Source organism: Dipteris shenzhenensis, chromosome 31 (genome assembly GCF_047967505.1).
Source record: "Dipteris shenzhenensis isolate YYH24624 ecotype China chromosome 31, Dip_SZ_1.0, whole genome shotgun sequence".
NCBI classification, from domain to species: domain Eukaryota; kingdom Viridiplantae; phylum Streptophyta; class Polypodiopsida; order Gleicheniales; family Dipteridaceae; genus Dipteris; species Dipteris shenzhenensis.
The window spans coordinates 11,621,601-11,644,410 of NC_141626.1; the positions used below are offsets into that span (position 1 = coordinate 11,621,601).

The following is a 22,810-nucleotide window of genomic DNA, read 5'->3' on the forward strand; positions in this document are numbered from 1 at the left end:
AAAGCAATACTCCTCTACAGGATAATGCTCACACATGTCATCTAGCTTTTATTTTGCCATTTTGTATGGTCTTCACTATGACAGCTACATCATTATCTATGAATACACACCCAACTTCATTGGTAGCTATGTACCAAGCTCATTGAATAGGAGAATCAAGGAAATTCTTAGTCATTTCAACTGCACAATCCTGAAACATCAAGTTTGGCATGTAGCATGTACTCATAATGTTGAATCCTTAAGGATAGAAAATAGAGTGCACTGATTGAGATAGAAAACATAAACCTTAAACTCCATATGGTGAAGCTTATCATTGGAAGTATCGAGGTGTTTAGGTACTTGTGTGGAATCCCTTTGTTTCTTGAGTAGAACACTAGGCCATGTGAGTAGTCCTTCATGTTCAAAAGGGAATGCATGAAAAAAAGAGGGGGTTTAAAGATTCGATCAACACAAGTTTAGAGCCAATTCAATCATGAGCTATGGTGTCTTTTAATAAGGGAGTACTGGATTGGGATAGTTATTGCTTGAGAATGCTTTATGATAGCTTATCTTTGGTAGGAGATTGCCACATATGTAGCCCCTCGCATGTGGAAAATGTTGGTTGGATGTAGATAAATTCTTTCAATTGGGGCATGTTTTGAGTTGGAAGCTCTCCTAATGAAAAAGAAGGGGCAACATCTCAATAAAATTGCATTGGCTTTGGCAAGAATTATACAAGATAATGTTGGTTGGATGTAGATAAATTCGGTCAATTGGGGCACGTTTTGAGTTGGAAGCTCTCCTAATGAAAAAGAAAGGGCAACATCTCAAAAAAATTGCATTGGTTTTGGCAAGAATTATACAAGACAGGAAATAAAAGGGATATGGTCTCCTTTAATTATACATCATGTTTAGATTGTCAAGAATTATGTATTCATGTTTGTGGCTCTCTCACCTTTGCATGTTCTCAGCTAGTCAATGCTTATATAACCTTGGACTTTTCCACTAGCATGAAATTCCAATTCAGTGAACTAGTAGTCACATGTTATGACTGAAAAAATGTTTTGTGCTAATTGATGTACATTTTCCACAACGACAATTTCTACATATCATTGAAAGCTTGGTATATGCGTCGACAAAATAGCAAGTTGTTGGTAGGCAAAACATTTCTAAAACTCTAATTGTGAAGTCATCACTTATTCATTATAGCTACTCATATGTGTGTTTCCCACTATTAGAACAAGACTTAAGGGGCTATAGGCACTTGCTATTTTGGGGAACGAGGAGGGAAACCTAGTTATATTTGGTAAAACTTTCATGTTGACTTGACTCAACTTGGCTATAGTTTGGTCACCATTGCGCTTATTGTGTAAGAAATTAGTTGAGGCCTTCTTGTCATTCCCATCTTAGGTTGGTGCCTTAGTGTCGGCATGAGGAGTCATGACCAAGCACTAGTGGTGGTCATTAATTATAGTGATGAAGCTTATGGTATTCGTGATGTATTGTTCTTTGATTAAAATTGTTGAAGTAAACATCTTGTTTATTTAAAAAAGCATACATTTTGTATATTTTTTTCCCACACAACCCACAAACACACACATGGCCAACTGCGAGGGGCCAAAGGCGAGTGGCCTACTCTGAAAGGAAACAACTGATTTTCCCGAGGGAATCGAAAGCAGGCAAGCAACTCAGGTGGGCGAACGGCCAACCGCCCAAGGTGGCACTATATTTTAAGCACATAAGGTGCCACTATATTGTAAGCAAGGAAAGATGAAATGAGACAAGGAATTTTTTTTTTAAAGGAATGAGGGTGTTTTACGAAAGGTATGAAGAAAGGATATTCTCCTTCGTTAGAAAATGCTTCAACATAGTACACTAAGGTTTGGCACATCAGCTACATGGATTATCAACTCTTCTCCTTGAAAAATTTTGCGGCCGATCGTTTGCCTGGAGCTTCGCACCTTCCCAATCGTTTGAGACAATGAGAATTTAGAAAGAGCTCGCACGCAAACGTTTGGACAGCTCTGGCAGGTCGGAACGCACTGAATCAAAGATTGGGGGAATCTGGGCGCCTCTAGTGGGGAGAAAACAAAACGAGGCGGAGGAAAGTTCGGGCATAAGCGGACAGATTTGAGGGAAATTTGTAAACGGTTGGATTTGGGGAGAGAGGGACGAGAGTTGAGGAAGTTCCGGGCATAAAAGCGGACCGATTGGAGGGGAAATTGTGCACGGTTCGATTTGGAGTGAGAGAGAGAGAGAGAGAGGAGTTGCGGGAGGAAGTTCCGGGCATTAGCGGACAGATTGGAGGGGGAATTGTACACGGTTGGATTTGCAGAGAGAGAGAGAGAGAGAGGGGAAAGGGATGGAAAGTTCGTTGCGGGGAAAGGTTGCGACTCCGAACTTTCATTGGGTGCGAAGAAAAGTTCCGGCTTCAGACGACCGCAGTGGGAAATAGAGGATCGAAACTCAGCAGGAGAAGCAATGGGGGATCGTCCAAAGTCGTCGGGGGCCCTCGGGTCCCCCCTGCCTTCTACCCGACTTGCGATCGGTTGCCGAGAACACCTCGTGTCTCATACTTACTAAAGATAAAGCTTGAATTTGACTGGGAACACCGCGGATGCAGGCTTGCAGCTTGCACGAGGTGGACTTCGCGCCGTTGCTTTGAGCTTGGGGCCCGAGAGAATCTGCTCCAAGTGCACACAAAGCACAGAAAAGGGCCGGCGCGGCGATGGGAGCCGCTGTGTGCGAGTTGCAACCGATGCTTTGAACTTTTGGCAGTAGTGTGTGGGGGGAGGGGGACGTGCAAGCAGAGAGAGAGAGTTGCAACCAATGCTTTGAACTTTGGGGCAGTCTGCGAGCATGCGAAAAGCAAGGAGGGAGAAAGCTGGCGGTGATGGTGATGAGGAAGTGACGGCGATGCGTACTTGTGGGAGTCGGGAGTCAGGACTTGGGGGGTTCGTGATGATGAGTGAATGCGTTCGGCGGGGACAATGATGTAGGCAAGAGGGGAGGGTGAGAAGGAGATTGGCGGGGGGAGAGAGTGCGAGAATCGAGAGTGACGCCATGAAAGCTGGGAGGAGGAAGCGAGAGCAAGAACTGGGGGAGGGAGAACCAGGAAGAGACTCAAAAGAGACGGAATGAGAGGCATCGCGATCATCAAGAAGAAAAAGCAAGAATTGAGTTGAAGCTCGAGGTCGCGAGCTGCGAAGAGACAGCCGGATTGCAACTGAGTAACTGTGCACGATGGAGTCATGCTTGCGTTGCCTCCCTTGACTTCGTCTGCTCCGCTTTCATCTCTAGAAATCCGTCGTCTTCCCCCTCCAGAGCTCGCATCAAGCTCCAATTCCGGCCCATTCCTCTTCCTTTCCGTCATCTCTTCGATCGCACGAGCATTTTTTGATCTCGCCGCGCATTCTCCCTCCTCTAATTAGCTCTCCAGCTCCCTCGCGCATGATGGGAGACTCTTCCTCCTGGCATTCTTGCTCCTCAGCCTCTCCTGGGAAGCTCGGTTCTCAAGCGGTAGGCTTCCTCGCCGTCCTCGCTATCTCCGGCAGTGTTGCTTTGCTCACCCTCGGCAAGCACAAGCTCTGGGAATACGTATTCCAATCCACTCACGCCACGCCCGGCCATTACAGCACCGTTGCCTCCGATTGTGTTTCGCTTCCCACACCCAAACCTTGCTCTTCGGATTGCAGGAGTTGCTCCGATTCTGGAGAGGAGACAGACATCCGAATTCACGATGCCTGCAGCTCAAGAGCTCGTGGTCTGCAAGATTTCAGGGTCTTCCATGATGCTGGCAAGGCATTTTCGCTCACGAGAATCTCGTCTACCGGTTCTGCAGAGGATTCTCAAACGCTTGATTGCTCCTTCCGAAGGCTTCCTGTCTCCACACTACCTGCAGAGCCAGGTGATGCCTTGTCTTCTACATAAGCAAATTTCTTAATTGTGGAAGGATCATCCTAAGTCTTGCATCATGCATCTGTTTTGGTATAAGAAGACAATTTCTGGCATGGATCTGCAGTCGGATCGCTTGTCGTGCTTGTGATGATTCATTCCCCTACATATTCGAGGTCCTGATTCATTCTGATTCCGTAGAATAACAAAGTACTCGTTCCACAAGAACGAATTTTATTGGTGCTGCTATGGATTCACAATTACTGTCTTGTGGGAGCTTTAATTTTCCAATTTGCCGTCTGTGGTCTAGCTACTGTTTGCAACTCAAATGGGTGTATCATTTTCCAGATAGAAAGGCACGACCAATCCTGAAGAAGGTTCGGTTTGCCCCCGATGTTGTGGAACCTGCAGGAGACGGTCGGGAATATCGCTGGAAGATTAAGGCTGCTCGCAATTTAGGCAGCAAGAAGTCTGGTGCATGCAATCCTGCTCTGAGTTCTAATGCAGGACAAACTGCTGTCACAAATTCTGGCCATGAGCGCAGAGTTCAAACTTTAGCAAAGCCACAGCTGCCTGCTAACAGGATGGCACTATACAGTGGAATGCAAAGATATCGTTCATTAATGTATTGAGGGAATATGCGAATATGCTAAGAAAGCAAGCCTTCATGGGTTTGTAATTAAAAGTATTGGGATGGATCATGAAATGTGCTGGTCGTTCATCCTCAGTAATCAGTAATCTCTGTGCTTTTTGGGGATGAGGAGGGTCAATGGCTTATTGACAAGTAAATCAGGAGGACAATGAGTCTACTCTGTAACAGTTACACATCTTGCCTTTTTCAGGCCACACTGTACATATGTTCTGATGATTTTTTGTTTCGTCTGGTAATGGATTTCAGCTTTCGATTTATCACAAGATAACTTGGGTGCTACTTTCTTTCTGCCAATTAAGAACTCGTGGGTGTGTATTTAGCCGTGCCTGTGCATGGAATCTGGATGCACTCTTACAAACGTGTACTGCAACCACAGCTTGTATAAGATCGAGTTTTGCAAAAGGGTAGTTTTGATACTGCTGGAAACAGAGATTCGTCAAAAGCTACCTTCTTAAGAATCAGTGAACTTGAAAGTGGAACCCTTGCGTGTGGACACAGGTGATTGATGTATTGTACAGCGCAAATTATTTCTGTTTCCCTTCAGTGAAGTACTTCAATTGACAACTGCTAGCAATTCGTTCAAAGTATTTAGAAATAACCACTGTTACATATACTCTCAGTAAATCATTATGGGCATTTCACCTACAACCCATGTTAAGTTGTTTAATACTAAAGGCCGAGCTACTTCTCCAGGCTCCAAGTAATCTATTTGAGATGATAGCTTTCAGGAAACCCATCTGAATCTCTAAGGTATTCTAAGGCAGGCGGACAGCAGAGCAAAGGCATTTGCACAATTAGCATGTGTGGAGCAAAGGCATTTGCACAATTAGCATGTGTTCCTACGTTTGTAGTAATTTTATGAAGAGCTTGCATTACTTAATTGTAGTCTCTTAGTTGGTCCTAGAACTACGAAAAATCAATATCGAGTAGTCACATTCGAATGTCTATGACTACTCGATAGACATTCGAATGTCGATCGAGTAGTCACATTCGAAAGTCATGACTACTCGATAGACATTCGAATGTTTATCGAGTAGGCACATTCGAATGTCAATGGATACATGAAAATCTAAAGAAATATCACTTTCGGAGTCTTAGGTACTTTTTTAGTTTTATTTATTTGTTCTTAAATTCCCCTCCACATTTTTATTTTATCAGTTATTCTAATTTTTACATTTAAAATGAATAAATAAGAAACTAACTAGTTAATAAATAATGAAAATAATTGTTTCCTTGTGTTTGAGTTTGTGTTTCATTTGTTTTCTTATATGTATGGTGGTTTATCCTCGTTCCCTTGTGTTAGCGCTCTCTCTCTCTCTCTCTCTCTCTCTCTCTCTTTTTCCCATCGCTGCGCGGGGGTGCTCTCAAAACTTGGTGGAAATCCACTTGGGGTGCTCTTGTATTTTCCCATCGCTGCGCGGGGTGCTCTTAGAACCTGGTGGAAATCTGGTGGTGATTGGAGATAAAGGATCTCTCTCTCTCTCTCTCTCTCTCTCTCTCTCTCTCACACACACACACACACACACACATTTCTTTTTCTTATTTATTTTTTCCTTTTTGATATCAAAGTTGTTGTTTGGTTGGGATTTCAAAGCTTTGTAAGCAATGGGTTTACCCAAGAGTTCTCGGCATCTTTCGAAACCTAGATGGCATCTTAAGCATAGTCTTGCTTACTAAGATTTTTTCCCCTCATTTACTCATAACTTTGTTTATTAAAGTCGCTCATGAACTCCCTTCTTCCCTTTGTTCTTTTGCAAGTTATTGGTCTTAAAAGCGCTCCCATTTAAGAAAAGAGCTTACGGTCACTATATTTATTTCTCCTAATCTTGATAAAATAGGTTTAAATTGTATATTAAAGTCACCTCAAGTTATGGGTGCCCTTCCTCATTGGATTGAAGGAGTTTAAAGCATCCTATGATTGCTTGAAAATACATGAAAATGCTAGGTAAAACCTTACAATGCATGAGAGGCTAGCCATTCTTAGTAGCCCTTGTTATTGCACTAGTAAAAAGTTTGGTTACTACTAATAGTTTTGTCTATAAGGGAGCGTTGTTTAACGATTGCACAAAATTTTGACTTTCTTATTGTAAGGATTCACACCTATGAAAGACCATAGAGAAGGGAGTTTCAAAGTTTATTATCCAAGTAGAAGAATATTTAAGGGCCCACGGTCTCTTATCACATTGGAAATCAACAATTTTGCATTCACCTATAAAAAGTTTTATTTGCAATTTCTACTAGGAGAGGTTAACGCTGTAGGCAAAAGATATGCTAGTAGCTCTATACCTCAATATGATTTGGTCAAAACTTTTGCAAGTCTTTAGGCTTCATTTGTAACCCGTCATCCTGATTTTTATGCAGCTTGGAAGTTTCACAACAATCCTAAAAAACTTAGACTCATTGCAAAGTAGCTTGTAAGACTTCTCAATGTCTCAAGGTGGTTGAGTTATGGCTTTAAGGCTATATTACCAACTGTCCACGAACTTTGGTTGAGTATTGCTTCAAGGCTATATTACCAACCATCCATGAAATGCAACCTATTGAAAGAGGTTGATGTTCCAGTAGATTTAAGTTGGATTTTGAATGATTCAATGGAAGTCATACCAGGTATTAAAATTTTTATCTCCTCTTGGCGTGTGGAAGAGAAGAGTACTCCAATCTTGCTTGAAACATTTGATTTTGCTACAGTCATATATTTGAAAATCATGGGATGTCATGTCTTAAGCGTTGAAAGGTCAGCCTTGCATTTTGACTTTTGTTGAATGAAATCTAAAAAGCAAGACCTTGATTTGAAATAGAAATGTGTAATCTCAATGGTGACTCACATGCCATGGAGAGAATATGCCGATGGAGCCTACACTCCAAGCTACCCCTTGTGAGAGCAATGCAAAGCATGAGCCGTCCGCATGTGTCACTCAAGCAACTCCCAGATTGTTACAATGTGTTTCCACAAGAGAAAGAGGGAAGAGGGAGAAGGCGAGAAGAAAGGGGAGAAGGGAGGGAGAAGGAGGAGGAGGAAAGGAAAGAGTGAAGGGGGATGGAGTGGCAAACACAAAGGCACTACAAGGGAAACAAGAGAACACCCAAAGACACTCTTGGAAGAGAAGAAGGAGCTTGTCAAAGTCAACCACTTGGTCTTTTATACAGTAACCTTTTGAAGGGAGGGCGAACCCTAATCTCTTTATACCACTCTCTCTTCTCATTCTTTTACCATCCTCTTGGGCCCATCTAGCTCCAAGACACAATCCTGGCTCTACGGACTTGCCATTGTCCATCAAATCACATCATTAACTAGCGGTGGCATATTGTTAACCAATCAGTTAACATGCCCCCCTTCCTCCAGTCCTCTAGATCGTGCAACACTCATGGTTTTTGGAGTATTGTCAATGAAGATAATGCAAAGAGTATTTCATGCGCACTGGGCTGAATCTTCTTTTGGTCCCATTGCAAAAGAGGGATGTAGTGGCTCCTTGTTATGGAATGTAGTATGGATGAGTGATTCTTCTAGAACTAGCACCTCAGGGTTTGAGTGAGCCAAGTTGAGTACTTGTGACCATTCAAAGAAGGAATAAGAAAAAGAAAAAGAAAAATCTAAGGGGTAAGTTATTAGAAGGAGGGATCCTAATGGTGTTAGTGTTACCAGAGTAAGTAAAGTGCATTCTCATGCATCCTCTTAAGTCCCATATTTGATTTGAGTGGGACTTCTAATGGATTCTTATCAGACTATGTCTTTGTCATGCCATGTTTGAATGTCCGGAGTTGTGCATGACATTTTGTCTTTCTTCTCTACATTGAAGTGCCTTTAAAATCCATTTGATCGAGGACTTTGCTTGGAAGTATTTGAGCCCAATAAGTTTGAGGCACCATCTGAAGCTTTATTTGTCTGAGTCATCAAATCGAGAGGAGTATGATAATACCCATACAAACCCCTAAAATGAGGACTATGGTTGAAGAGGTTTATAGAACGGGGATTCTAGGAAAGGCTTCTAAGCTAGAACTGAAAGAAAAGAAAAAAAAAGAAAAGAGAATGCGTAGAAGTTAGATAGTTAATGGTGATGTTAGTAAAGGAATGTGAAGAAAGCTTTGAGGGTCACAAGAAACTCATCCAAAACCATATTGGTGTAACTAACTTCACCTTGGAGTTGAATGCATCCTCAAGAGCTACTTGTGGAGAACCGCTTGTCGTTCCATGTGTGAACTCAAATTCAAGACCCTGATGACTTAGGCATAAGTTAGTGCCTTGTTTTGTTTTGGCTCTGCTAATGGGATTTATTGTTGATGTTGATTGGTGTATTGACTTTCCATAGTGTTTGTAGCTTATCTTCTCGAGACCAAGGAGCCCTTGGGCTGACGTAGTTGTGATTTATTGAATGTGCCATGATGTGAGGACTTGAAGAGGACAGATCGCCTATTTTCACCTAGTCGTATTTTCACCTAGGACTTCCACATGTTATAACTTTATTGCTCTTTATGGATACACCTAGACCTAACACTTGGAACCGAGTTCCTATTCACCTAAATGGCCTTAGTACCTATGAGTACATCAGAAGGTGAGTGCAGTGACATGTTGACCAATTGTGACCCAGACCTAGTAAGAACATCATTTTGTAGATCACCAGAGGAATATGAATTGTATAGATATTTGGGACCTCATGTAAGTCTGATAATCACTTCGAAGGAGAGTCACTAAGACATTACTGGAGATCTTTGTTGGCAAGCAGTTGTCATCCCGTTGGCAACAACGTTGCTTGAGGTTCTTTGAGATCCTTGACTCCAGTAGTAGGTTCTTATGGAGCTACTACATTTTTAGGAGCAGGTTCTTGTGGATCTACTGTTGGCATGATTCTTGTTGTCAGTGTTGCACCATTGAACATTGCGATCTCCCACATGTACCACTTCTATGATACTCATCGTAATAAAGTGATATATGCTCTATGTATCAAATGTGAGTAGGATTGTAATGTCTCATAGATATTTTGCTTTTGTTGAGCCCAAGTTTCAGTTGAGAAAGCTGTCAGGGATGAGGATAATTCATTGTACACATTGGAAGGTTCTTGTGGGACTTTCATTGTGATGGGCATTACTTGTGTGGCTGATTCTTGCGTAGCTACCCTGATGATAGATGCCAAATTTCTCAGTAAGGAAGGTTCTTGTGTGGCTCCCAATGTGGATTCAGCTTTTGTCTTGGTAGGTTCTTGTTTCAAGACAGGTTCTTGTGTTACTACCAATGCCTTAAAGATGATGCAATAAATTGACATGCATTTTGATAGACTTGCGGTCGAGCAGGTTCTTGCGTTACTGTCTCCCTTTTTCAGACTTGTTCTTGTGTAACTATTCGAGAGGAGGTAGATGAATTCCTTTGTGTATGATCCTCCTGCATTGGTGCTTTTCCCTTATCCTTGCAAGCAGGTTCTCACTGTTCTTGGCATCTTTACAGAGTAGGTTCTTGTGTGACTACTACTGGTGCATCTACACTTGTTGATGCTTTTGTATTGATAGATTTGGGGCTCTGTTCTTGCTTTTGCAATGGAGATGGTGTACATTTAGGATTAGGGCAAGCATGGATGGGTTGTTGATTGCTCTGGCGAGGTTTGGGTACCCATTTATAAGAGTTTCCAAGGTAATATCCTAGGCCTTGAGTAGTATTGTGGGAACGCATTGGAAATGTACCTTCCTTGTTGGATGGTGTCTTCTTCTTCTTTGATGTTGAGGTTTGTTGTTTACATGAGGGGGTGGCTGGCGATGGTGAAGCTTGATGTTTAGAGGAGGGGGTGGTATATGTTGAGGTTTCTTTGAAATCCAAAAATATGATTCACCCTCAACGTATCCTTGAGCCTTCAGCAGATCCTTTCGAACCTAGATTTGCTTGTTTGCCTTTTGTCTTCGTCTTCTTCCTTGGTGGCGTCTTTGTCGAGGTGGGGAGGTGGAAGTAGTTGTTGATGTTGATCCTTGGCTAGTGATTGGTGCATCTTGATGGGATGATTCATCACCAAATAATCCTTTGTAAGTGTCTTGGATCCAACTTTTACCAAGAATGGCAGCTTCCGTTAAGGTACTTGCAGGAGCTACAAAAAACTTGCAAGGCACAATGTGATTGTCCAAGGAAACATTCAACATTAAAGAACCAATAACCTTAATAGAGGTACCCTCTATGGACTGAATCAAAATCACATACGTGAAGGCATACCTGACCAAGATATTTTAATGTTTCCCAAGAGATAAGGTTATAGCTTGCTTGCCAATCTACCATGGCCTATATTTGGCATGTTGCACCTACTAATGTCAGCTCTACCCAGAGTTGAGATGGAGTCATATCTATCTCGTTAGGATCAATGGCATTGTCAATTCCTAGTTCAATTTGATTATGGTGTAAAAGGGTGTAATGGAGTTAAGTTGTTCATCATCAAGGTGCATCGTCTAAGTGCCCTTAGCAGGTGGTAGATCTATTGCCACCAGTGTATGAATCCAATTAAGTGAGTCTTCTAATTTTGGTAAAGGAGCACACCAAGGTTCATCAAAACTCTTCTCATTGTCCTCTTTCTCATATTTTTTAACCAGCTTTAGTGGCATAAACCTATTGGTGATATCTGATTCAACTGCAAATAGATTTTCGAACCTAGTGTTCACAGTCTTCCATGTTTGGAGATCAACCCTCACAACTTGCTGATCTTTCCGTAAATAAATGTTGTAGGAGCGCCAATCATGGATCAATCCTGCCATATGCAAGAAAGGTCTCCCTAGTATAGTCTCATACCCAGGGTTGTTTTCAAAAACCATTACAACAAGGCACACCCAATATGTGAGACCAAAGGTGTTGATTTTAATGTCCTTGAGTATTCCTATGGGATGAGCCATGCCTCCATCATCTAATTTAACTACCAAGGAAGTAGTCTCTCGATCGAGACTTCCCCACTTTTCCCAGCATTGTTTCGTGATGATGCTAACACCTGCTCCTTTTTCTAATATTACCATAGCTTTTTGATCACCAAAGGAGATGGGTAACACTGCATTTGTGTCATCACTCTCAAAGTATTAGCTCACTTTATTGACTGGCACCCTTGGAAGGTATAGCGCTTGATTGGGAGATTCAATATTCTCAGGATTAGAGGATTGGGGTGTCACTATTTTCCCATTCATCCAATCCGAGAGGTCTCTCCATAGAGTAGGATCACCCCGTAATAGTGTCGCAATGGGCATCTCGATCTTAGTGTATAGGAATGAGGCTAACCTTGTGATGTCTCGAGGGCCATATTGTGATATTCTCTGCCTATTGATGTCGACTCTTCTAATCCATATAAGGACATGTTGTCATCCTCCTTGAGTTGTTGCAAGGCGGGGACTTCTTCAAACATCTATTGCATTAGGGTGGATCCCTATGTTGAAGGGCATGACACACCCTACCCTTTCAGGTATTTGCAAGGCTTTTGAGGCTTGAGTGTTTATCTCATGTCTTGGATGAATTGTATCAGCACTCTTTCTTACCTTGAGCCTCTGCTCACATTCCTCTTGGCACTTGCATACCAATTTAAGCGCCTCAGTGAGGCCTTGTTTCCCCACCCATGGGGGATGCGTCAATTTTACGAGCAAAAACCTATGAGCAAGTTTATACGAGCGTGTTTTTCAAGAGATTTTAAAAAGTATTTCTTTAGGAAACATGGTTTTTACGCTTTTATTTTCATTAGAACTAGATCCCTTTATCATAAAAATATACAAACTAGTCACTCATTCATTTTTACATAACATAAATCTTCTTATTCATAGACATCCCTTTGTACCCTTGTTATTACCTTAAAAAAGTATTGAAAAATAATTCATTTAAGAAACGTCCCTCATAATCACTCTCAACATAATAACATTATACATAAATAATTACTTATCAAACACATTTATATCATATGGCAATATCTTTCAAGTGTTTTTATAGTATTAATAACAATATATTTATGGACATGTTTCTATAGAAGTTTAAATTACTGTAAATAAGTATTAACTTGGGCTTATATATCACTCTCATAAAATACATGTAATATTTAATACTATATATGCAAGGTTTTCCAAAATATAACCCCATAGATGTGCTCAAATGGGGTTTTCCGATCAATTTGAGTGGCTGAATGACTATATTTGGACATTGGATGTGAAAGTTATGTCACTTTTAAAAGTGCTGTCCAGCGAAACTACCTTGAAAGACCTTGTTCAAAGGGGTTTCGCTGGCGAAACTACCTTGATGCTTGCTTCAATGAGTTTTCTTTGGAGAAACCCTTTCATGAAGATAGGGTGAGAGAGGTTTTTCAATGTCACCCCCTATTAAGTAAAAAGTTGTAAGAAGGATCATAAGGGAATTTTCATAGAGAAGTCTACATGTGGGTTTCTTCAAAAGCCATCCCATTATGTTCTCATCATTCCCAAAGATTCACATAAATATTCGTGTATAAAATAGGCATTCCTATAATACTTTTCATATTTCTAAGTGAAACTATGTTTTCTTCTGATCCATTTTTGTCATATTTTTGCATAGTTGGAAGCTTTTTTTTTCCTTCGCTCGGACGCTCGGAAGATTTCGCTCGGAAAATGCTCGTCCCCCCCATGGGTTGGGATAATCACTGTGACCAAGGTGTTGTGGCTTGGCCATGAGTTGAAGCTACTATCGTTGCCTCATTTGCCTCATGCAGGTGCCTCTTGATGCTACCATTTGATAAGGTACCACTAGAGGAGGAGGATGTTGCTAGGGAGGCCGTGTCTTCATCCGACCCATCTTGGATGATGACCTTATTTTGTCCCTTCCGAAACTTTGTTGCACCCTTGGTGCCTACTTGTGCTGATTCGGTTGCCTCTTTAGGTTGTGATGTGCTAGCTTTATCCCTTTTGACTTGTTTGCGCAACTCTTTATTAAGGGATTTAGCTTGCAACCTCATGATTACATTCAAGGCTATTGATGACATTTGGCCTCTCCCAATGCTTAACAAGTTAAGGCTTGTGGACTTAGATGGCCTTCTCATTGAGAAATCCTTAAAAAGATGGTCTACACCACACGCAGTGCACAATGGCAGTGGTGTATTAGATGCTGGTGCACATATGATTGGCTGATTAGATTGCCCCTTATATGGACATTCATTGGTTAGGTGTGGCCCTTGACACATATGGAATTGAATGGATGGTCTCTTGTCCAGGTTGTTCATATATCCCCTTTTTTTAGGAATCGGTGCCATTTGGTAGACCGAAATGTATTAGTCATCTTGTATAATGTAGTGACTTATAATGTTGGACCGATTTGCATTGTCACCATTTTGGGGATAGTTGTTTCCACTAGAGATAGGTTTGGGGTCTCCCCAATTAGTAGGTAGTTCTTCCACCACTACTTGATTCAAGGGAGTAATTCGTGGTGGTGGTGGTGGTGGTGGTTGAGGTCCCCATACTAGGGGAGGTAATGGAATATTTTGAACCCTAAATTGCCCTTGATTGGCTGATGTGGCTCCTTGTATTGCCAATTGTGCCTGATTGGATGGATTGGGCAGTGTAGGCAATGGTAGATGTTGTTGATAAATGGGTTGAGGAATCACCCTAGGATAATGACATTGGGAAGTGTCATGATTTTCCCAACAAACCCAATGGGCACAGTAGAGTGCTGGATTGGCTCTAAGACGAGGGCATTCCTTAGTGGGATGGTTTCCATTGCATACCCCATACCATATGTTCTCTCTTTGTGGAAATAGATGGGGGTTTCTAGGAGCATCTTTTGGTGCTTCTATCTTCCATTGTTGGCTCAACTTGTTTAATAGATTTGTGGCCAACCCTTCCATGTTGAGCACCTTGGGTGTCATGCTTGCAGCCCTAGCTACTTCTAAGGTTGAAACCTAGGATCCTTTGGGACATACCAGAGGAACCTAAGGATTTGTCCTTTTGGGGCTTCTCCCTCATGTTATCCCCTAAGCGTATCACCATCTTGCTGCATAACTCAAACGATGTGGGATTCATAGCAAACAGATGATCATGCATCTTAGCATCTCGTAGCCCTATGAGGAAGCGAAGCAGAAGCTGCACATCGCTCATCCTCTCATGGGGTTCACATTGCGAGTTCAGATGTTTAATTCTCGTGATATAGTCTCTCAAGGACTCATTGTCCTTTTGCTTAACCTCATAAAGCTGGTTAATTGGGCTCCACTTGGGACCACTGGGGGAAAACCCCACAGTGAAATATTTACGCAATGTGTCCCAATTTATTTTCTCCTCAAGGTTTAAGGCTCTAAATCATTGTCCAACCTTGCCATCAAGACTCAAGCTAAAAGCATTGACCTTGTCTAGATCCCCAATCTCACCAAAGGTCTCACATATTTGTTCAAATCTCTCAACATGGGAGACTCGGTCTCCTTCTCCTACAAAGTTAGTGATTAGCTTGGAGATTATGATAGGCTTGCTCCTTGAGGGGTTGGTATCCCTTCTTGGAAACATTAGTGGTGGAACGGTGGCCTCCCTTCCTAGCACTTGCACTATGATTCTCATAGCTTCATCTATCATAAGGACTGTTTGTGATTTGTGGAATGGTGGGCACTGTCCCATACAACACACTATTCAAAATTTTTGGACTTGTGTAAAGTCCAATTTGAGAAATGGACTAAAAAATAGTCCACAATTTTTTAATATAGTAGTAATGTTGTTTTTTGAACTAGATTTGACAACTCAAAACAAAAGATTTGATGATTAAGTACTAAGAACATCAATGCATAACCAAATCTCTTACAAAGGTGGTCTACATAAACATCTTCATAACTTCTTGTGAATTGAGCTACTATCACCTAAGAACATCAATAGATGACCAATTCTCTTAGATTGGTGGTGTAAATAAACACCTTTATGTATAAGCGGTGTGCACACACCCTTATGACCATTTCTTTTAGAAAGGTGGTGTACATAAACCCCTTAGAAAGGTAGTGTAGATAAATCCTTTTATGCGTAAGTGGTGTACATATACACCTCACTTGGTATTAAAAAACACACTTAACTATAAAAATACATTTGACATAAAGTTTAAAATACACCATTAAGTATAAAATGGACCTCATAAACAATCTTTATACACGATAATGAGAGTAAAGAAATAAAAAATGTAGTAGACTTTTTATTAGATATCCGCTTTACATAGAAGTTCAAAACTTGTGATTACAAAGCCGTCAGCCATCATGTTATTCAGTACCAATGTCCTCAATGCCAGGCCCTTGACTACCAGGGTCCTGACTAATTGGCTGCTCTAAGATTGGAGTCTCAGTAGTAAGGTCCTCAGTAGTTTGCTCTTCAGTTCCAAGCACCTAACTAGTAGGTTGCTCTAGAGTCTCATGACCAAGTTCTTGGTGAGTAGGGACTTGGCTACTAGGTTCCTGACTAGTAGGCTGCTCTAGAGTCTATAAGGTCATGGTTGAAGAACCATCTATGCCTCAGGCTAGTAACTCCTCCTGGTCATGCTTTGCCTCATCCATATCTTCTTTGAGTAAGGCTTCCTTGCTTGATCCACTTGCATGTCCACCCAAGATCAAGGGTACCTTCCTCACTTTTAAGTTCAAGGGAAGTGCTTCCACCTCTTTAGCCTTACCTTTTCCTGTGACGTGCTGTACTACTACTTCTTGCTGCCGCGAGCCTTCCCGTATGATGAGTGGAACCTCCTTGACTCTAGTTGACAATTGATCACCCTTATTCTTTGTGCGGATTTCTTCTTGGCATAAGTCATCGGATGTAGAGCTTTCATCCTCATCATCACCTGAGCTAGAATCATCACCGTCAGACTCACTACCCTCATCTTCGACATTTTTCTCACTACCCTCTTCTTTGACATTTTCCTCTTCAAAGAAGGTAGTGCAACTGTAATATGTGTCAAAGAACTCAATTTGATGGGGGGTATCAATGACATTTACATTTCTACCTTGGCGTAGCAATTTCTCAGCAGCAAAACCCATTCGATACAATGCTACTTCCCACCCATCATTCAGTAAATTATTTGTCATCTCTAGTATCACATCAGGATCCATCGGCTTTCTGTAATCCACCATTATTGCATCAAGCTTAACCTTATTGTCCTTAAAGTAATGAAGCTCGAGAGTCCTTAAAGGAATTTTGATTAGATTGCCACCACCCCTGGATAAGAAGCACATCAAGAAAGGCTGCAAGACTTGAATGGCAGTGCCTTCCAAGACAGTCATATGATTGCGTAGGACTATACCATGGTATACTTTTGAAAGTAAATACCCAAATGCAGATGTCAAACTCGCATACAAGGCATCCCTTGTGATTCTGTCACAAATAGGACCAACGTTGATCTTTTCTTATCTGCCATAGGACCTTCTACGATAAACCGCACAAGTTCAACTATTCGTTACACTGTAAGGTCTTGCAATTCATCTATGAAAAATATGCATGGCTTCTCCCAAGCATGATCGCTCATTGTTATGAAATGCTCTGTATCAATGCCATTGATGTGTGCAAATTTTGTATCATTTTCTGATAGCAGGATATCATAGGAGAAGCTGAATGGAGAACCATCATCTAAACCACCAATTGCTCTACCTTGGGCAGTGGACTGCAAGGCCTTTTTCTTGATGTCCATATATTCTGTCTCAACAACCTTTGGCATTTTAGCTCTTAGATCCTTTGTTGGTGTGGCATCTGCATCCATTGAAGCTAACCACTTTCTAGCCCATGTCTTATCAAGGAGTTGACCTAGGCTAAGTGCTTTCTTCTTATCCACATCAATTGACTTGCCAGCTAACTCATCATCAAATTTCAATAAAAACAATAGTGCCGAGAGAGCAGCCTCACTTTGAATCATTCGGGTGACCACTTCATCCAAGTTGCTATGCTTTCTCTTCTTTCCAAAGAAGCAGTCACCACTTAGGATCTTCTTGCATACTTCTTCTGTTATTGCATCTCGAACAAACCTTAATGCTCTCCACCAAACAATAGACATCGGTTTCTTTATTTCTTTCCTCTAAGTTGCAGTGTGCTCTGGTGACTCAAAGGATATCTTCCCTATTTCATATGCTTAGCAAACATTTACCATGCTCTGAAACACTGAGTCCTCGCAGAAGACAATGCAAGTAACATCCCTGTATCTTGCAACGGTAGTGTTCAAATCCTTTGCCTCAACCTTATTACTTGGTATGCCTTGCGTATTGCTTACAACACCTTTCAAGCATCTATAGAACCAAGTCCTCTTTGCCATGTACTCAGATGTAGGTCTCTTGCCCTTCACTGTTTGTGGCTTTCCACAACCCACCCATAACTCCCTTGCCTTTATCAAGATCTCAAAAAGAGAAGAGCTTTTTTTCAACCTAAATGGAGCAGAATTCAGGCTTTCTGATTCTAGAATGTACTTCGAGCCATTGTTAAATATGCATACATGACAAATGACCCGTTGAAACTTTTCCATCCACTCAATCTGTGGCAAGTTTCCTTTTCTTCCCTCATCAAGGGCGATCCTGCAAGCTTCACAAAAGTGTTGCCCATCAATGGGCTCAAACGTGCATCTTTCCAAGAATCTATTCTTTGCCAGCATGTATATCTTCTCGATGTTAGTCCCATATCGGCTTTGGTACAAAGCCTCTCCACGAACAAAGTCACTCCTTCTACAGTTCTCAAAAGCATCAAGAAAGCCCACACACTTTTGAAATGTGACATCACGCAATGTAGGATCATCTTCTTGAAGTCTCTTAAACGCCATAGGACGAAGAGTGATATTAGTGGCAACTGGAGTTCTTGTTTTCCTCGTATCTTCATACAATTTGCGCGCAAATGTCTTATCTAGCTTTCTTTGATTTGTGAACAATGAAGCTCGATCAATAAGCATTGTGGCCACGCTGAATTGTGAAAATCCCCAAATGTACCCCTCATCCTCTAGAGGATGTAAGTCTGTCACACTTATAGAAAAGTCTTCGAGACTTATATCTTCTTCTTATGGATCCTCCTATTCATTGCTCTCCAATCTTTTGCCTAGTTTTAAATAACCTGCACTTGAACGATCTGCACGTGGAGTAGGAGTTATTTTTGCTCTCTTTCTAGGAATAGCTGTAGAACTTGAATCTACTCCACGATCACTCCTTCTTGTTCCTATAGTTGCAGCAGTTGATGGTGTAGGTACAGTTGGAGATACTGTAGTTATTGCCGCAGATATTGTAGTTACTCTTGCGAGAGTTACCATAGTTATCGCCATAGATATTGGCGGTATAACTTGAGGGTTACATGTTATAGATGGCGTACTTACTGCTACACTTACTGTTGCTGAAGGTACAACACCACCACTTGGAAATGCATCCCACATTTTTTTCAATGCTTCTAAGGCACTAAGTAATTCTTGGGGTCCCTCAATTGAATCTGGTAAGGGCTTCAAGAACTGCTTCTATGTAACTCGTAACTTGTAAACCACCTCGTCATTCTTTCCTTTGCACACAACTTCTATCAAATTGTTTTCTTTAATGTTGATGTTTGAGACCATGCCACCATTTCTTACTGCCTCTGGAGAATATTTCATGCTTGACACATTCTTTGCAGTGATCACCAAAAAATACTTTGATTTGTGCTCCATAAAATACCAAGCATGTTCAAGGTATTTAAAAGACACCTTGGAACTAAAACTGGAAGCCATAGTTTTTTGAAAAACAATCAAAAATAAAAAATGAGAATTACAATGATTTTCAAACTCAAAATATGAAATAAATTTCTAATTAAATATTGTTTTAAGTTTTATATATTTTTATTTTTAAAAATTTTTAAAATTAAATTAAATTAATTTATTTTTTTCATCTTTTTTTAATTATTTTATTTTAATTAATTAATTTATTTTTATATTTAAAATTTAATTTAATTTTTTAAAAAAATTTTAAGTTTTATTTATTTTAAACTTTTTTATTTTTTTAAAATAAATTAAGTTAATTAATTTTTTTCATCTTTTTTTCCTTTTTAACATTAAATTAAATTAATTTTTTTGGTCTTTAAAAAATAAAAATAAAAATTTACAGCCTTTGGGGGCTTACGGTAGGGGAGGGGATTAACCCCCAACCTATTGCGTGCGCAATAGGTTGGGGGTTAACCCCCTCCTCTCCTCGCGCCTCCCTGCCATCCCGCCTCTCCCTTCCTCTTCCATGCCTCCCCTCCCGTCTACGCCCTCCCGTCAGCCCCCTCCTCTCCCTCTCACCTCCCCCTCCATCTACGCCATCTTGCCTCCTTGCCTGTCTCTCCCTCCTCCCTCCCGCCTCCCCGCCTACCTCCTCCCTCCCGCCTCCCCGCTTGCCTCCTCCCTCCCAACTGCCCTCTCCTCTCCCTCCTCCCTCCCCTCCCGTCCTCACCGCTCCCCGCCTTAAAAAAGAGGGAGAAAGGGGGGGAAGGGGGAGGAGAGGGGAAGGGAGCGGAGGGAGGAAGAGAGGGGGCCAACGGGAGCGGAGGCAAGGAAGGGGGAGGGGGCGACGAGAGGGCGGGAGGAGAGGAGGGAAGGGAGCAGAGGGAGGAAGGGAGAGGGCCGACGAGAGGGGAGGTAGGGAAGGGGGAGGGGGCGACGGAAGGGCGGGAGGAGAGGAGGGGGGGCTTAACGGCCGACGGCAGGGGGAGGCAAGGAAGGGGGAGGGGAGGCGGGCAGGAGGAGAAGAGGGGGGCTTAACGACCGACAGCAGGGGGAGGCGGGGAAGGGGGAGGGGAGGCGAGGAAGGGAGGGCGGGGAGGGGGCAAGAGGAGAGGAGGGAGGCGGGGAAGGGAGGACAGGGAGGGGGCAAAAGGAGAGGAGGGAGGGGGTTAACCCCCCCACTTGTTGCGCATGCAACAGGTGGGGGGGGTAACCCCCTCTCCCTCCTCTCCCGCCCTCCCCTTCCCTCCCCCTCCCGCCCTCCCCTTCCCTCCCCCTTCCCCTACCGCCTCCCCTCCCCCTCCCGCCCTCTCGCCTCCCCCTCCCTGCCTCCCCTCACGCCCTCCCCCTTCCCCACCCTCCCCTTCTCTGCCTCCCCTCCCCCTTCCCTGCCTCCCCCTCCCCTTCCTCCCTCCCGCCTGCGACGAGGAGGGAGAGGCGGGGAAGGGAGGGGCCGACGGGGAGGGGAAGGCGGGGAAGGGAGGGGTGGCGAGGAGGGGAAGGGAGGGGTTGATGGGGAGGGGAAGGGAGAGACGGTAGGGAGGGGGAAGCGGGGAAGGGGAGGGGAAGGGGGGAGGCAGGGAAGGGAGGGGCCGGCAGGGAGGGGGAGGCGGGGAAGGGGAGGGGAAGGGGGGAGGGGCCAACGAGGAGGGGAAGGGAAGGACGGCGAGGAGGGGGAGGCAGGGAAGGGGAGGGGAAGGGAGGAGGTGAGGAAGGGAGGGGCCAGCGAGGAAGGGCAGGGGAGGGGGGAGGCGAGGAAGGGGAGGGGGAGGCGGCGAAGGGGAGGGGAAGGGGGGGCAGGGAGGAGAGGGAAAGCGAGGGGAAGGGAAAGGGGGAGGAGCGGGAGGGGGGAGGAGCGGGAGCAAGAGGAGGGAGGGGAGAAGCGGGGAGAGAGGAAGGGGGAGGGGAGGGAGGAAGCGGGAGGAGAGGGAAAGGGAGGAGAGAGAGGAAGCAGGAGGAGAGGGGATGGGAAGCAGGAGGGGAGGGAGGAGAGGGAGGGAGGGAGTACCTGGGTGGAGAGGTGGTGGAGGAGCTCTCGGAAAGTTGTGAGAGAGAATGAGGAGAAGTAAAGTTTTATAGGAAATGGGTAGCTTTTAGGTCAAGTCAGCTTTTTTTAGTTTTTAAAATTTGAATTTTTTTTCAAATCCGATTCTTTTCTCAAAAACTTGTGTGTACACAACAACTTCAAAAAACCATTTTTGCATGATAGTCGCCCCCGTGTTGCATCTGTTCACCATCTTCCTGGGCTTGTTTTAGCCTTGATCTCTGGTCCATAATTTTTCAAAAAAAAAAAAATCTATTACAAATTTCTCTCTCAACCTCAAAACCACTCAAACCTCCCTACCTATTGCGTACACAACAACTTCAAAACAAAATTTAATCATAAATCTCTCCAAAAAACTCCTCAAAAAAAAAAAAATCTATTACAAATTTCTCTCTCAACCTCAAAACCACTCAAACCTCCCTACCTATTGCATATGCAATAGCTTTAAAATAAAATTTAATCATAAATCTCTCCAAAAAACTCATTAACAAAAAAAAACAATCTATTACAAATTTCTCTCTCAACCTCAAAACCACTCAAACCTCCCTACCTATTGCGTACACAATAACTTCAAAACAAAATTTAATCGTAAATCTCTCCAAAAAACTCTTCTCACGACACTTTATTACAACTTTCTCTCTCAACCTCAAAACCACCCAAACCTCCCTACCTATTGTGTATGCAACAACTTCAAAACAAAATTTAATCATAAATCTTTCCAAAAAACTCTTCTCACGACACTTTATTAATATAAGAAATCCATTTATAATATTTTTACTCCATAATATAATAAATTTTTATTAACTAATATAAAAATATAATTTTGCTAAAAATATATATTATTAATCTATAAATTAATATAATTATTATATAATTATTATATAAATACATTAATTAAAAAAATATAACTTGAAAGGGAGGTCTTCTAGCATATCTGCTTTATATAATACTTATTCTTAAAACAATGAAGAATTAGTGAATATATTGCTATTCTATATATTATTAACTTAAAAACTAATATAAATATAATTTAATTATTATATAAATTTAAATAAATATATAAATTATTAATATTATACATTAATAACATTTAAAATTATATAGATTATATACTAATAACCTAAAGCAGTCAATCAAAGAATTGAATTAATTTAAAAAATAAGAAAATATTAAAATTTACACACGTACTTTTAGCATGTATGCTTTTCTTTCATGTGTATAATACTTGTTAGTTAGTCAAAGAATGAAAAATTAGATAATGTATTTGTAAGGTAGGTATTTAAAACCATAGAATCTAGAAGAGGTTTAGCATACTTACTTATCTTTGTTACTATGTGTAATACTTTGCAAAAGCCTTAAACTTTGTTTAAGGCTTTGTACAAAACTACAGTATCATTGCATCCATATCATTTTTTTACTTTAGCAACCACTAGATATCCATGGTGTCCATGAAATGGAATACATATTTCTTCTAAATATTTCTTATCACATACTTTTTCATTTCTTTTGATACACCATGCAGCATGAATGTAAGAAAATATGAATCGGTGTGCTTGCCTAAGTACTTGTCCCTAATCAGTAGGATACTTTGACTAGGTAGACTTATAATTACTTAAAATAAAGCCTTTGCAAAGGATCGTACCTT

The 22,810-nt window shown here is 41.9% G+C and overlaps 1 protein-coding gene across 1 annotated transcript; it reads left to right on the forward strand.

Moving 5' to 3' along the window:
- Positions 1 to 3,028: 3,028 nt before the first annotated feature.
- Positions 3,029 to 4,749, forward strand: LOC147881025 (uncharacterized). Its single transcript, XM_087370125.1, has 2 exons — positions 3,029 to 3,886; positions 4,222 to 4,749. The coding sequence occupies exons 1-2, from the start codon at positions 3,430 to 3,432 to the stop codon at positions 4,503 to 4,505; spliced, it is 741 nt and encodes a 246-aa protein (XP_087226251.1). The 5' UTR covers positions 3,029 to 3,429; the 3' UTR covers positions 4,506 to 4,749.
- Positions 4,750 to 22,810: the final 18,061 nt, after the last annotated feature.